The sequence below is a fragment of the Dermacentor albipictus genome, chromosome 5 (genome assembly GCF_038994185.2).
Source record: "Dermacentor albipictus isolate Rhodes 1998 colony chromosome 5, USDA_Dalb.pri_finalv2, whole genome shotgun sequence".
NCBI lineage: Eukaryota > Metazoa > Arthropoda > Arachnida > Ixodida > Ixodidae > Dermacentor > Dermacentor albipictus.
In genome coordinates this window covers 29,736,090-29,752,958 of record NC_091825.1, presented here as the reverse complement: position 1 = coordinate 29,752,958, position 16,869 = coordinate 29,736,090, and the positions used below count along the sequence as shown (strand labels likewise).

The 16,869-nt window shown below is 43.8% G+C and overlaps 1 protein-coding gene across 1 annotated transcript in view; it reads right to left on the bottom strand.

The window, feature by feature from the left end:
* The window catches only part of LOC135913835 (mitogen-activated protein kinase kinase kinase 7-like), a 129,449-nt gene extending 112,948 nt beyond the window's left edge, over positions 1-16,501 (bottom strand). The window contains exons 1-3 of the mRNA XM_065446526.1: positions 16,230-16,501; positions 4,612-4,722; positions 1,328-1,396 (exon numbers count right to left, since the gene is read on the bottom strand). Coding sequence (XP_065302598.1) covers positions 1,328-1,396; positions 4,612-4,722; positions 16,230-16,337 — 288 coding nt within the window. The 5' untranslated portion in view covers positions 16,338-16,501. The remainder of the gene's footprint in view (positions 1-1,327; positions 1,397-4,611; positions 4,723-16,229) is intronic.
* Between the last annotated feature and the right edge of the window lie 368 nt (positions 16,502-16,869).

Below are 16,869 nucleotides of genomic sequence, written 5' to 3'. Positions count from 1 at the left end.
TATCTGGACTCACCCTACAGTGTGTTGGGTGTAGTGCCATTGGAAAAGAACCACCTGCTTTTAATAGGCGATAACCCAAACACGCTGCCATTCCCTGGTGCAGACTGCGATCGTGTGGTATGTTTTCCGGCTACCAGAATCTATGCACACAAGAAAAGGCGCAAGGCATGCGCAATCGGGAACGGTAGCCGCCCACCAAATCAGCTTCCCCGCAACACTAGCCCGCCCTTCGCACGTGAAAACACCAGCGTGTACTCAGTTTCTGATTCTGGTACCAGCAAATTTCCTCCCGGGTCGCCGCATGCCACCTTCACAGCAATCGCCGTCAAGACTATAACGATAAGCACCGTCACCTATGAGCATCGTCATAAGCACCGTCACCGTCAGGCGGCGCAATGTGTCATTCGATTTTGTTTCAGTTTCCCGTCGCCGTCTCAAAATACTACACAATAGGAAAACAACAGCAAACGTCTTGGACCACCTGAGCCACACCAGCTCGATGCACGTTGGCATCTCACGCCTCATGTCGGACCCATTCGTGCAACCCTTGACACTACCTAGATGTCAACTAAAGTCGAGTGTGTCAAATTTCTTGGTCATTTCGTATCATTAGTTTTCCCGATTAGTGTGTGTTCTCTCGAATTTTTTTTCCAACACGCACGAACGAGGTTCTACTGTATACAACTTTTTTACTAGATGACTGCGAAAGTTTGATAAATTTTCCCTGTGCAGGAGCAACACATGAAATTTCATCTTAACAAAACCTTCACAAAAATATACAGAGACGAGCAAGGAAACGACAAACACAGGCGCTGTTTCATCAAAACTGCACGAAGGAGTTGTGGACAGTACATGAGATTTGTCCCTTTTTTTAGTTTTTAGGCTTAAGCATAGTCCAAAACAAACTTGAGGCACCAGATGTCATCTGAGGCCCTCACAAAACTGATTTGAAAGTCCGAAGAAGGCATTTTTTTGTCATGCCATATATTTGTTTACACTGCGAAAAGAATTTCTGAGGTCAATGTCAAAAGGAACCTAATAATAACAGAGGTATAAAGAGCGCCATGTTTATTTTCCCCTATCCCTTGACGCAGTGTTTCCTCTCAGCTGAGGCAGCGGCAATAGCAATGCTATGCCTGTTACTCCTGTTTTACATTTCCATCATTCCACAGTGTGTTTGTGGCAACCATTCAAGGTTGAAGCCTGAAAGAAGTGCTAGAGAGCGACGAAGAAGCAATGGAAAGACAGGCACAACGATAATGTGTTGTAACTCAATGCCTGAAAGGCCAGTACGGAGTCACCGCAGCCCATCAATCCTTTGACTCACCGGCGTTCGCACCCTAGCTCCGTACAGCTTGACTATGTTGGGGTGATCCACTCGTGACAGCTGCCGCACCTGCACCATGAGAGGGGAATGTGTAGTGGAGAGAAACAGGTGAACAACCGTATGAATAAATACTAAATACTGAATAAATTAATAAATGCCATTTCACTGCAGTAGTTCACTTGTGATGTGGAAGGTGTACGGACATGCCATTTTCTATTTCACATTTTTCTATGCTACTGCAGATTTACGTGCACATAACCATGGTGCATAGCTGCAAGCTCAGGAGACACCTAAATAATCTGCGCTCTCAAAATGTTTGCACCCTTGGGGCTTACCTTGTCCTGAAACAATGACCGTCATCTGCCTTGGTTCCGTTTCCTTTCTTGAAAATTCTGCGCTCGCTACTTTCCTGTTGAGAACATTCTGTAACACTGATAGCGTGCATGCTATTTGTGAGCTGGAATTGCCAAGCGCGCAGCTTTAAAGAAAGGAAATGCGGGCAAGATGATTATTTTCTGTGGAAGGAGAAAAGCCCCAAAGGGTGAAAACTTTTTTAAGAATTTACTGTGGTACTTCAGTGAAAGAGAAGTTTACATTGTCCCCCCAAAATTATCATCATCTGTCTAGCCTCTGTTTCCTTTCTTGAAAACTTGGCACTGGCTAATGTCCTGTCAAAAATGCTACGTCGCGCCAATAACAGGTTTGGGTGTTTGTGACCTGGAAGTATCAGATGCTCAGCATTAAAGAAAGGAAGAGAGATGACAAATAATGTTTGAGGACAGTAAATGCCCCTCAGGTAGCAATCTTTTCTTTAGGGTGTTGTTCCTGTACTTGTTTCAGCAATCATGAGGTGGATGCGCGTTATGATGGCATGACGCTACTTGCTTTGTACATGCAATCACTGTGGCTGTCACACGCGAGCCAGAAGAAATGTGTGCAGTGCTTTTGTTTATTATCAACATACCTACCCTTATTGCTGCATGATTTTAGAAAATTTTGCTCTGTGCCATGACATCCTCCATGCCAATGATGCAAGTTTTGGAATTTGAAAAACCAACATTAGTTTAATATATAGGGGACAATAAAGACAATTAGTAGGTCAATGTGGACATTGAAATGCCATTCCAGAAACCTCACAGCGCTTGTTTGGTGCCAGGAAATGACTTAGTTCAAGAGATTGAAAACTAAACCTTTCAACCACTCGCATCGTAGTCAATTCGTTATATTTTCGAAGAATTGGATAGAAGTGGGCAAGCAGCATTTTCTTTCCTCTTATAATGCAATGCAATGAGATTTTATTAATTAGTGGCCAATTGCTGGTGACAATTATAATGAGGCATTATGATGTCGTTGGACTAGCACTAGAATGCCCTAGTAAAGTCTGCAATGGTGTCCTACATTTACAGTAAAAGCTCGTTAATTCGAACCACAAGGGGACGCCGCTTCAGTTCGAATTATCGAAAGTTCGAACTAACGAAAGTGAAGGAAAACAACAGTACACAGTGATTTGGAAGTAGTAGGGCATGCCAGAAATTTAATGCTTTAAAAAGTCTGTGATCGTAGCCTGCCTTTTTTCCTTGAAGGCGACAGCTAGCACTTCTTGCTCTAACGAGCGAATGTGACGGAAGGCCTCCTCTTCACCTTCTTTAAAACTGAAGAGACAGGCAGCATTCAATCCAGCCATGACCTCCGCAGCGGAGGGCCTCACTGGCGCGTCGTCTTTCTCCTCCTCCTTGTCTCTGGCAGCGACAGGTTCAGCGCTTCTGACCTGAGAAATTATGTCCTCATCTGTCAGCGCACCACACACCACTGCACTCTCGTCCATGTCGACATAGTCAGCAAAGGAGATGTTGTCCAAAACGTCCGCCATGGGAGCGATGACGCCGTCTTCGAGCGCAGGTGGCTGGTTTCCTCCTTGTAGAGCTTGTGCGCCGAAGCCACAGTGGCGATAGCAATTTGCTATCGTAACTGCAGTTACTTGCTCCCAAGCACGCACATGCATGTGTAGCGCACTTAGCAGCATCACCTGATAATTATTGCACAAAATAATTTGCTCCAACAGATGGTGCCGCTAAATTCATTTAAAATTTTGAATGATACCTTGGTCCATGGGCTGCAGCACCTATGTAGTGTTAGGTGGAAGGAAGGCTAGCTCAATGGCCTTCGTCTCAATGTCGACCTTATGAGCCCAACAGTTGTCAACGAGCAGGAGGACTTTCCGCCCACAACGCTCAAACTTTTTGTCCATCTTCGCTAGCCATTGTCCGAACAGTTACGCTATCATCTATGCCTTTCTGTTGACCGCGTAGTCCACCGGGAGGGACGGGATCTGTGTGGTCAACGTAGAATGGAAACGAGGCAGCCGCTGCTGCCTTCTGGCCGACCCCGCGCCGGTTAGATTTGTTCCCGATTTTGCTTTCTCTCGCCGTTCTCTTTTGTTCCGGAGGCGACACAGCCTTGTGTGTATGCAGTAGGTGCGCTTCTCTGGCCGTGTGCCAGGCGCCACGCCGCCGGCACGGTGGCGCGTAGTTCGAATTATCCGTGGCAGAACCTTCTCGCGTTTGAATTAATGGGCTTTTTTATACACAGACTTTTGTGGAGCTTGGCCGGACCAAATCGTACAGTTCGAATTATGCATAAATTCAAATTATTGAAGTTCGAATTAACAAGTTTTCACTGTACTTAAATTTATCGCTTACCACCTTAGACATTTTTTAGCAGTATCACTTCAGCTTGACTTGATACTTTCCTTTATCATATCAGTGTTTCCCTACCTTCATGCTTTCCAAGTCTCGTCCTTTGACATCAAGAAGCATGGGCCGCAGTTCTACAACTTCGAACACGTGCATCTGCACTCTTCAAGGCCAGATTTGGACAGTGAAAGAGACAAGGACCAGGTACAGTCAGGCACGCCCAAAAAAGATTGTGGGCCCTCTGCTGTTAGTTGTAGCCCTGCCAGTAAGTTATCTTTATTGCGTCAGTTTATCACAAGCCATTCAAAAATGAATTAAGGATGATTATCTAAAACCTATCTAAAACCTGCAGGCTGCATGTGCACCTCCATCATACAATAAACATTATCTGTCAGGAATAGCAACTGAGGCAGTTCAATCATTTGCAGTATATAGAAACACACATCTGTTCTTACATAATGTACTTGATGGCTGAAGCAGTGCTGAAAACACAATACTGAAAGAGGGTGCATAATGATGAAATTGTCAACTCTTCCATTGCAATTGGTGATGGATGCCTGCATCTTGACACAACTCATCGGTCACACATACCTCAACGAGGAATGCGCGCTTCTCGTGGTCCGAGGCAATAGACTTGACGGCCACATCCTGGTCTCGCCAGCGACCCTTGCGCACAAGCCCAAAGGTCCCTTTGCCCACCACCTGCAGAGGGCAGCAGCAGAGACGGAGAACGGTTATCACATTGCTAATGCCTCAAGTTTGTCATCATGATTTTACCCTTAGAGGCCCTTTGCAGGGCATTACATAAGTTGTGTGAGTATTAATAGAATAGACCCATCATAAACTTGAATAATTAACTGAGCAGCAGCCATGTTATAGAAGTAGATAAGGAGGCAAAAAGAGAGTACAGCATAAAACAAATTTTTAATCATCATTTTAACCGTGTAGGCTGCCGCCTACATGGACGTCTTGCGCACTCAACTTGCTCTCCTCATAACTGTCGATGCATACCTGCCACTGGCGTGTGCGCACATGTAGGAGGCCTGCATGCCTCCGGAGGTTGTTGATGTGTGGCCGGCTGTGTGGCATCTCATGGTATGCAAGTAAAATGTGTTAAGTTGTTTGTAGCTCTAATCTGTTGTGCTTCCCACTACAGAGGGGGACAACAAGCTGTACTCACATTCTGGCGCCCAACGTGTTTTTTCCCCAAACCCCAGAGGCCTCCTAATTATACGCACACATGCAAGTGGCATGCATGCACCGGCTGCAATAAGGGGAGCATGCCAAGTGCATGAGGCATCCATGTCCTATAACCTAATGCAAGTTCTGTGTACACAGTTAAACCTCAATAGAACAAAGCCGGTAAAATCGGCAATTTTCTTCATTAAACTGAAATTTCATTAGATTGAAATCCAACCCTTTATGCAAATAAGTACAGTCACCAAATAATCTTCCTTACACGAAAGGAGCTGCAAGATTTTCTGTATTAATGGGCAATCAAAAAAGGAAATTCATTTTGTTAAATTTGAGCACCTGCAACGAAAGATACGGTTTCATTGGTTTCATTCCTTGTCGACGATATCTTCACAGCAGTGGTACAAAGCAAAGCCAGCCACACTTTTGCATGCCCTCTGCCGCCGTGACACGATCAAGAAAAGCGCCAGCAGCGGGGAGCGAACGCTTTATCTGCCTCTCATTTGATGTGTCTCAGAAACTCGAGATTGCACAACCTCCAGTAATAAGTGCGCAGGAAGACCATGCACATGATCCCACACTACCTGAGAGTGCCCACTATTAGCACATGTGGCAGATTACTTCTAAAACAGGGTGCGTGGGCAGCTTTAGTGCTAAGTCTCACTGGCATCCCTGTGCATCCACAGCTGTGCTAGAAGAGAAATTGTGTGCCAATCTGACCCCCCCCCCCCCTCCCCCCCTCGCCATTTATGTGCACAGGAAGATGGCACTTATTAAACCACCATCCTTCTCTGCTCACCCTTCCCTGACCCTGACCTGAAGCACACAGGGCACAGCTTTCCGCCTTCTGGTGTCACAAGAGTGTGTAACACCTGCCTAAATTTTTGACTTCACAATTGATTAGCCAAAGCAGACGGGCGATTCTGTTTAAATATTTATGTTCCAGTCATTGTAAATGATAGTCAATGCAGCAGGTTTGCTTTCAATTGCGGTATTCAAAAAGAAGGGCTATCTATAGCTGAGGAGTGCAAACGAAACAATGCCCCCGCAGTATTCAAGGATGACAAGTTGGCAACCGTACCAACCTTCATGGTCTTCAATGTGCAAGAAAGCATTTCTTTTTGTAGAAATTCTCAATGATTTCGCTGTGTATCTGTTTTGAGATGTCAGAGGTTACTTCGCCGCTAATGGCATTAAGATTTTGTACCATTACATCTACATATGCAGATCACATTTGCAGTTAGGAAATGAGCACTCAATGTCATAAAATTCACTCATGTGACATGGGTCTAATGATAATGTTCACTGAGTATTGTACAATCAGAAAATCAATCAGTGGCTCCCAGAAAACCCGAGCTTTGATTTAACCTAGCCTGTTAAGACTTTGAGCTAGGAAAGAAGGTTGCTCTTTGCCTTGTGCTCATGCTTCCTCCCTAAACTAGCTTCAATAATGTTAACAATACAAGGTTTTCAGCACATCACAATCTACTCCTTCCTAAAGTTCAAAGTAATTATGGAAAATTTAGTGTCACAATTTCAGGCATACCATAGTGGGATTCGATCCCATCTTGCATACTTCAATCCTTCAAGTGAAAGCCAAGAAATATTTTATGAGAAAATTACCAAATTCATAGTATTGTTTAATGAATGTGTAAGTATAAATAAGTATAAAATGTATTATAGTGTTTCTTTTTTCTCTATTCTTTTTTTTTCTAAACTGTTGTTAGAGATATTTCTTCGGATTGTAAAAGTAGTGACAGCTGGGTGGGCTGGTGTGGAGACATAATTATAAAACAGCACTAGGGACACAGAGAGCGGGAAGAAACAACGGGACAGTGCGCGGACTTTCAACTGCCGTTTATTCAAGAAAAGCGAAACGTAAGCCTTTCAAGCGTGCCACCTGGAAGACAGATAACATAAACAGCATGTCAAAACAAAAAGCAGAAAACAAGAAAAGAAATAAAAAGGGCACAAGCAGGGGCAATATAAACAGGAATTCATACAGACACATGCACTACAACATTAAGAGGCACAAGAATGTAGCAGATATTCAACTTCTTCACGTGTCAGAGATATCTATGGTTGGTTACACAATCACCTTGAAATATGAAAAGCCTCTATGATTTCTCCGTTAAGCTGATTATGGCTGCAGGCAAAAATGATGGTACTAGTGCAACAAGGCAAGAAACTGCACTTGTTGCAATGGTCTGCTTCTCCGGATTGCTTGTTCCCCGTGCTACCACCCAGTTTTGTTTTCTGAGCATTATGTTTTGACATTACGGCTAATTAACACACCCTTTGTATGAGGTTAGCTGCTAGTTTTTGCCAGAATTGCACTAACCGCCATTCGCTTCCTGTTTGGGGGTCCCAGGAAACTACAAAACTACAGGAACTCTGGATGTGTTTTTCTACTCCACCTGTGTTTTATGTATCGTACTGACAAAAATAAATCTATCATATTTTCTTACAATTCTGAAATCATGCAGTACTCTTTTAATTCCAGCGCAAGTTTCAAGATGCAACTGCTCAATGAAGGCATTCTCGCAAGAAGCTTGAAGCACAGTAAAGATGAGGGACGAAGAAAGTGGTGCACGACATCTGCACTCATGTTGCGAGCACTAGTGTTCTGCGTCACTTTCTCCGCCCCTTGTCTTTACTCCAATTTCAAGTTTTGAAGAGAATGAAAAATTGTGGCTGAACCCATGTCACGATGACTGTCTACGGTAATGTGTTAGCACTGAATCAATATAGTGACACAACGTATTGCCACAGTCGCAACGAGTTATGTATGAGGCGTGTACTGCAGCAAGACTGCTGTGCCATCTAGTGGCACTGCTGAGAAATCCGCACGTCCTCCAAGATGAGAAGCGTCGTGCCTCAGTGCCTGAAAACACTCAGAATTGTTCCCTCACTTGCCGCACACTCAGTGACCCAAGTTGGCGAGACGTTCATCGAAGTGTGACACATGCCCAGTGCATTTGTGGTGCAGCCTGCTAATGTGTCGGGTTGCTGCCCTGGAGGAGTCCTTGTGACTTGGATTTGATTGTACTTAGCATCATCGAAATTTAAGGGATCTTTTTCGTCATTGTAGAGGCAGCTCATTCCCAGTGACACATACCTATTTACCTAAGTTGGCGTCAGAGAGGTTCATTAATGACCAGCACAGATTGAGCGGCACATACTGAGTTCTGCAAGTCGGCATCAAAGAGTTTCTTTGAACAACAGTCCCTACAAAGTCCCGCGTCTACAGTGACTCATGTCGGCATGAAAGAGGTACGTTGAAGAGCGGCACATATGTAAACATTGCCACATACTCAGTGACTTAAGTTTGTCCAACGGTTGGTTTCGAACCCTGTTCCCTCACCACAGTAGCTCGATGCACTAGGCATTTGACCACAGACTACCCAGTGACCCAGGTATACAGCTGGGAAACGGTTAGGTACAAACATACAAGCAAACAAAATAGATGGCCCTTGAAAACTGTGTGAAGTACCCAAAGAATGCTAATGCATTAACACCAACTAGCGCCCCTTTCCATTCTATAGACCCTTTTTGCAGAGCAGTTCACCCTAGAGAAACGAGATGGCACTTTCGACAACACACCTCAGCACCTCAGCGAACGTTGCCTCAGCGAACGCACATGAACATGAAACAATTACCACTTCTGCCCTGCTACTGTGTGATAAGCTGTTGGAAATGCAACTGGGTGTTCATTAACACACTGTGCTCCATTCATGCTGAAAAGTGTGGAACGGTAGAGGGAAGACATGTGCAGTAGTTGGCTGCCAAAATAGTGACTGGCATATGAAGGAATGGAATGAATATGACCAGATCTATAGGAACTCTACAACATAAGCAGATTGCCTGTGTTGCCAGCTTTTCACGATTGATGGCTTTTCTTGAGGACTAAAAAATTCACTCTTCTATCAGCATTGGATCACTAACCTCTAAAAAAAGGATTTCAATCATGGAACGTCAGCAAGAGCAAGTACCGCTCGTTGCACAGTGACAAAGGAAGTAGCACTGCTTCGTGGCGTAGTAAGTTTCTCCCACTTTACCTTTACACATCCAATCAATTCACACACAAACATAAGCCTGCTATTTCGCCAACGTATCAAGAATAAGAGTGGGCACACACTTAAATCAATGCGCCGAAGCGTGGGTAATGGTAACTACACCGACTACACACAAATGTTTGAAGCTGAATGTTTCGTGATAGTCCACAAAGTAAGCGAGCGACTAGCGATAATACGTCTTTGCTACAAGCTATTAGCACAGAACATCTACACTGCAAGCCCCCCTATTGCACAGCAAGAACAAATCTATCACAACTGAGCACGCCTGCAAGTTTTAAGCAGAAAAGAAACAATCAGGTAGTGACCACACCGAGGAACTCTACAGAGTCAGAAACATGACAAGCCGCTGCTTAAATGTGTTTGCCACATAAAGAACAAAAGACACCAATCATGATTTATTTCATAACCCTTTCAGGTGCCTTACACACAATTGAAGTTGAAGTTGAAATTTATTTGCATCCTCACAATGCGGGAATGCTCGGGCAAAAAGTGAAAAACAATTCACTTGAGAAGCGCCCGAGCCCCCAATATACAAGGCATACAAAAAGGGCGACAATTAACAAGGCATTTTAACAGCTTACCATTGCAGGTTAACCTCTAGTGTTATACAATGTAATGTAATACGTACAGCTTGACAGTAATTATACATACATAAAAATACTAACAGCAGTGGAAAAAGAGTACTGACATCATGGAATGAAGAACTCTCGTATGTTACGTATGCTGAAAATTTCTACATGAATATCCTGGAAAATTAGTTTGTTCAATAGAACTGCAAGTGCATGACGTAACACTTGCCGCCCAAGCTCAGTACGACAAAACGGCACGCGCCAATATTCTTTATTACGGAATGGATATACAATGGTGTTCGTTTTCAACGATGATATGCTAAGAAATGCATGCTCGCTGTTATATACAAATTTTTTGTATCTTATGCATAGAAAATACTCGTAAAGTTTGGGCACGGGAACAATTTTAAACTGACGAAACAGTTCAGCAGTGTGTGCATTGTAATCAGCACTAGCGATATGACGTAATGCCTTCTTTTGTAGCACATGCAGTTTGCTAGTGTTAGACGATGTGGTATTTCCCCAAACCAGGAAACAACAGTTAAGATGGGATAAGAAGAGTGTGTTATAAATTAACAATTTTATGGATACGGGAAGGTATGAGCGAAATTTTGCTAGAACACCAACACACCTATTTAGGCAAGACATAATTGAGCTAACGTGAGGATCCCAGCTCAAGTTTTTATTGAAAGGTATTCCTAGCGTTTTTACAGTATCAACTATTTCAATGTTGCAGTTGTTGAACTTTATCACTGGTTTTACAATAAGCAAATTTTGACGCGCATGAAACAACACAGCTTTTGTTTTTTGGAATTTATTAACAGGCAATTTGCAGCGCTCCATCTACTAAGCTTGTCCATAGTTTCGTTAATATCCAAGATCAGGTGCTGCTCGTCGTGGCTTTTAAATAGGAGGCTTGTGTCATCTGCATACAAAATATAACTTGGGTCGTTGCTAATAGTTGTTATATCATTAATATATAGCAGAAACAATAATGGGCCCAGGATACTACCCTGAGGGACTCCTGTGGTGATATTCTGGTAAGTAGACACGTAGTTTCCTATCGTCACACCCTGGCATCGATATTGTAGGTAAGATTTTAGGAGGAGCGCTGCGATTCCACGAATACCGTATAATTCCAGTTTTTCCAAAAGTATTTCATGGTTGATCCGATCAAACGCCTTCGAGTAGTCTATAAATACACCGAGGCACAATTCTTTGTTTTCAATGGACTCAAGAATTAATTCTTTTTGCTTAAGAAGAGCTGTTTCTGTGGACCTGTTTGGTAGAAAGCCGTATTGAGATGAAGTAATCTAGTTAAATTTCACACAAAACTTCATTAGTCGTTTATAAATTATCTTCTCCAAGCCCTTGGAAAAAATGGGCAGAATCGAAATTGGCCTATAGTTAGCCATGTCATTTCTGTCACCACTTTTAAAAAGCATACTAACTTTAGCTACTTGCATCAGTTTTGGAAAGCAACCTGAATATATTAATAAGTTATATACATAAGCCAATACTGAGGCTATTATTTCAACCACGTGTTTAACTGGAGCTATCTCTATACCATCAATATCATGTGCTTTGCTGTTTTTAAATGAGTTAAATATGGCACATATTTCTGCCTCATTAGTTGGTTCGAGATACATGCTAAAAGGGTTGCTATTTATGGCATGTTGAGACCTACTTGACCTTTGCGGACCTGACACAGCATCTTTGAGAAACATATTAAATTGTTCAGCAAGCTCGAAGCCCTCAATACGATGGCCATGATAGTTTAGCTCCGTGACTGTTGCCGAGACTTGTGTGCGATTTAGCCGACTGTTGAGCCTATTCCACATCTGAGCACTGTCTCTACATTGCTCTCTACTAAACTGATCATGCAGAAAAGAGCGCTTTTCGTTTTTTAGAAAGGCGTTAAGCTTATTACGATATTTTTTATAAATATCGAGATCCTCTGGTGATCTGGTCTTAAGAAACTTTTGGAACAATCTTGCCTTCTTTTTTATTCTGCGCAGGCACTCGCGGTTGATCCGCGGTTTCCGGTTTTTGTTACATTTTCGCAATACTTTTTTCTTAAAATGTTCGAAATAAATACGTTTGAAAGCAGAAATGAAAGCCTCGTATGCGGCGTCGGCCGTTGAAGAATGGTAAATGTCAGTCCAAGTTTCCCTTTCAAGGCACGCGTAGAAGGCATTTAAAGTTGTGGGAACGATATTTTGTACCGTCTTTACATCGTTCATTTGCGCATATGTAAGCTTGTCTTCAGCCCTGATAAACAAATAAATCGGCAAGTGGTCGCTGATATCACAATTCAGGGCACCAGTTGTCAAACTTTCGGTATGTATATTTGTAATAAAGAGGTCGATGAGTGTCTCTGTGTGGGATGTAACACACGTTGCCGTATCTGTTAAGATAGCGTGACCAGATGACTCTACTGCTGAAAAGAGTGTTTCTCTAATGCAGGAAGATTTTAAGATATCAATGTTTAGGTCTCCGCCAAGAATAAGTTTCGCGTTTTTCGAATTAACATAATTTAGAAGTTTTTCAAGGTATCCAATGAAATGTTGGATTTGTGCCTTCGGTGGCCGATACATGACAGTGAAAATATATTCGCGCGATAATAATGTCAAACATTCTATGTCCTCGGATATAATGGAAAACTCGGCATCTATTTCACATTCTAGCTCATGTTTCATGAGAACTTCTAAACCACCACCTTGTGTACACCAAGACTTGGCATAAATAGCAAAAGCATTGATGAATGTATTGATATTTAAGATGTGTCGCATACATGTTGAAAGACTTCAGGTTTAAATTGCGCTGTAAGTTTTGGTAACATGTGCAAAATGTTTTTGTAAAACAAGTGGGAACGTAGACAGTTGGGTATATTTACAAAGTGTAAGCATGTCGTATAAAGCGAGTTCACTACTTTATGATGTTCACTTCCACATTATATTCTTTGAATGCTAGCTGTCAGATCAAGTGTCAGTGACGCCTCCTGTGCATGCAACCATGTATATATTCTTGGGTCTGTATCCGAAATATATCAGAAGTGCCACCCATGTAGTCATGATTGTTTTCTTTTGTGACCTTTCAGCAGCAGTTTTGTCTCACATTATGCTCCTTATAGTGCGATGGCCATTCTATGGATACTCCTGGAACATTTACGCCATCGCCGTGAGGTTCCGTATGAAGTTCAAGGGCAATAAAACCGTCACCATGTGCCAGCCATATGCTGTATGTGTGAGTGAAAGTGTGCAAGTGTGAGCCAGCGATCGTGGCTCACACTAAGTAGTGCACGCAATAGACGAAAGCGAGGAACAAACGCGATATCTTTCGTCGTGCGCAAGGCGCCGGGGGGGGGGGGGGGGGAGGGGGCACATTCTACAGCACTTCCTCCCTGTGCGCTGCGTTTTTGATGCTTAGTTAACGTTGCTGCTGCCGCATTTCCTCAATCCAGTGTTTTGACAGCTAGTTCACATGGTCATCAAGTGAGATGTGTTTATATTTGCTTATACACGCATGACACTACGCTTGTTAATTTCTATGAATGAATGAATGAATGTTTATTTTGACAAGAAAATACAAAGAATCTGTCAAAGAGGCTGACAAAAAGGCATCAATGACTGACTAAATGTCGTTCCCCCTCCCCGACCAGTTCTCAGTGCACAAAACACTCAAGCACACAGGGTAAGCATGGTACACAAAGTGGATACATACAAAAAAAAAGGGAAATAAGTTGCAGTTTTGCCCGAAATGCGAAGCATCGATTATGATAGCAAATTAGTGGACAGCTATATGACGTAGGGATTGTAGTTTTGTCGACTGCATAAACTTGTAAATGGCATACTAACTAAATTAACAAGCATGGTGTCGCACACGCACAAGCAAACATGATCACATCTCACTCGATGGCCGCAGCAACTTGCTGTCAAAATGCTGGAGTAAGGAAGAGCGGCGCGGCAACTGCAGCAAGCGTATTGACCTTCACGCTGCCTCTCCCATCAACGTGAATTAAACCGCGAAAACACAGCACGCAGCAGACTCGGTCCCTGTCATAGATGGCTTTCAAAGTACGGTGGCCCAGGTGGGCGCACATAACTGCCTGGAGTAGAATGTGCCCCCCTGCCCTCCCTAGCCTGCCCCCAGAACCTTCCATGTGACGAATGACGGCGCGCTTCCTCCCTTGCGTGCGCAAGATTTAGCCACGATCGCCAGCTCACCCTTGCACGCTTTCACTCGCACATACAGCACATGACAATTTTAGCACCCTTGGACTTTATGCAGAATGTCACGGCAATGGCAACGCTGATGCTAGAAATGCGCCTGGAGTGTTCATATAATTGCTATTGCAATAAAAAAAAAAGTTTAATAAAACATGAACTTGCATCTTTTGCACTATGAATGCATCCTGTTAAAAATTTCCTGCTTTACCAATTAAGCTACTGCAGCAGCCCTCCTCCCATTACTTTCTTGGGTATTTGTGTATACGTACAACAATAGCCTCGGTTGGGAGTGTTGTACTCACATACAACTTGCTCTGGCTATGAAGGAAGAGCTTCAGGGGCATCATTTTTGTACGCGTGTTTTGCGCCAAGTAGCCCGGCAGCATTTGCCAGCATTTTAGGCTTTGTGGAACGGATCTCGAATCAGCGCAGCTTCGTGTGACTGTTCTGTATTTTCCCAGATGTGGAAAAGCAGGAAAATAAGCCAGATCCAACACTCAATGGTGCATTTTGCCTTATTTAGCTGTTGTAAATAGAATATTCATGTCATTTCTTCTGCAGCCTTAACTGACATGGATGAGAATGTGGGGATTTTTTCAGTTTTTTTCAGGAGCGCTCTTACTCGCACACATGTTGCCTCCAAATCTTTTCTTTCATTGTCACAGGAAGTTGTCCATAGGAATGGCCAGTGCTGCTCACAGCCACAGCAATGGATGTGGAACATCCTTTCAATCATGGGTATCGATCATGTGAACTTGAGAGAAGGCAATGGGCAAATAAACCTTCCCGATACTTCATGGTATCAAGGCTATGAAAGTCAATGCCTTCAATAGGAAATGAACTAGACAACAGCTCATATGATAACAGAAAAACTGTCCAAAACAAATGCATCATCATTGGTTTCCCCAGCTCTTGGTCTCAGCTGTGTCTCTGGTGCAGTCAGAGACGCAGGCGAATGAGTGCCGTGGGTGAGTCACATCTGGCCTATGTACAGTGCTCAGTGACTGAAACACGATACTCAGCGTACATGGCTGGTGCCCCCCTCTGTGCCACTGGTGGGCGCTGGGGTGTCGAGCCGATGTATTCTTCTATCACATGATAGCAGGAGCCTTTGTGAAGCATTAACTACAACTGCATTTTGTCTCTCAGCGATTACACAGCCCTCAACCCCTGTGAAAAAGTGCAGACTGTCACGCCATCTGACTATCCCATTTAAATCACTGTGGACTGTACCTCCAATGTTTCCCATAACGTCCAGGAGTAAGCAGCTGTCAATATCTGCTGCCCCATGAGAGACTATCACAAGAACTATGACAATTAAAGCATGTTGCTTACATTCTAGCTTTGTTCTTGTGACACAAAACAAACATTCTTGATTGTTGTAACTACCTAGCACCTTCCCGCAACTCCAACACTGTGACCACCTCACTTTCAAATAAACACTCGGCCCCGATAGAGGGCTTACGTGGGTTTCTGTTTACTGTCATAACAAAAAAGCTCGTGTTGTTAATTCTCAATGTTAACGAGATTGTGCGCAATGAGTTCGAATATTATTAAATGTAGTAGCGCCAATTCAGCGCGGTCGCCAGCACTCTCTCATCACGCCTTTGTGAAGGTTTCCATGACATCGCTGCAGTCGAATCGTTCGTGTCAAATTTAGGTTACCACGGATTCATTTATGGTGAGCAGGAATGGCATGGGCAGTTTTGGAGCGGAAGACTGAAATCTACATGTCGACATAGATTAGGCCAGCAAAACAGTGAGCGGTGGGTAATGCCACGCAGAGAACCGACTGCCGGCGCAGCATACTGCTGTTTCCTCTAAATATTATAGCCTAGTGTTACAGCACAGGCATTAGCCATCAGCAAAATATGGGTAGGCTACATCAACAGCCGCATCGATGCGACGAAACTATCCTGACACCGCACGTCACAACACAGCCACCAAACTGAAACATGCGTCCGAGGCGGCCAAGAGAGAAGTTGTCGTGCCGTCGACGGACGGATGGCTTCACGGCAATGATGACAGGTACCAACGATCCTCATGACTACACGACGCGTAGTCTTTCCTGCTCGATCGAGCCGGTACGCACGCTTGTCAACACTGCTAAGCGATAGACTAGCGATGACAAACATACTTACCTCGAACAGCTCGATTTCGCGATGGTCGATCTCCTCCACGAACGGCCCCGACCACTCCAGCGAGCCGCTGTGCAGGCTATCGCTGCTGTCACCTGAATATGGGTCCATCGCGGCAGGCCTCGGACCGCGCTGTTAACGGGTCACAGCGGTCGGCCGCGGCCTCACAGAAAAAATCACGTCTTGTCGGTGCTGACAAACACACCAGCGCAATCCCACCACCTTCACCACGACCACAACAATCAAGCGATCAACAACCGAGACACACTACGGCATTTTTTTTTACCTACACTGGCTACACACGAGTGTAGCCAACGGTGTAGCTATTGTAGGTAGCACTACGTGTGTGTGTGGAAATGTTTAGTTCAGCACACCCATAGAGTTTCCTGCACACCTACACGAAGCCATTTTTGTAATGGCTGTAATGTAGCATGAAAAGTACACTTTCTATACTTTGGTTTAAATTCTTTTTTTATACATGGTGTAGAAAAGTGTAGTTTCGCTCACACCTACACGAAGACATTTTTATAGCTGCAGCGTAGCATGAAAACTACGCTTTCTACACTTTGGTTTCGATGAGTAGAGTTATCTTTTTTTTTTACCTACACTTCGTGCAGGTTCGTGTAAACGAATGTAGTGCCGG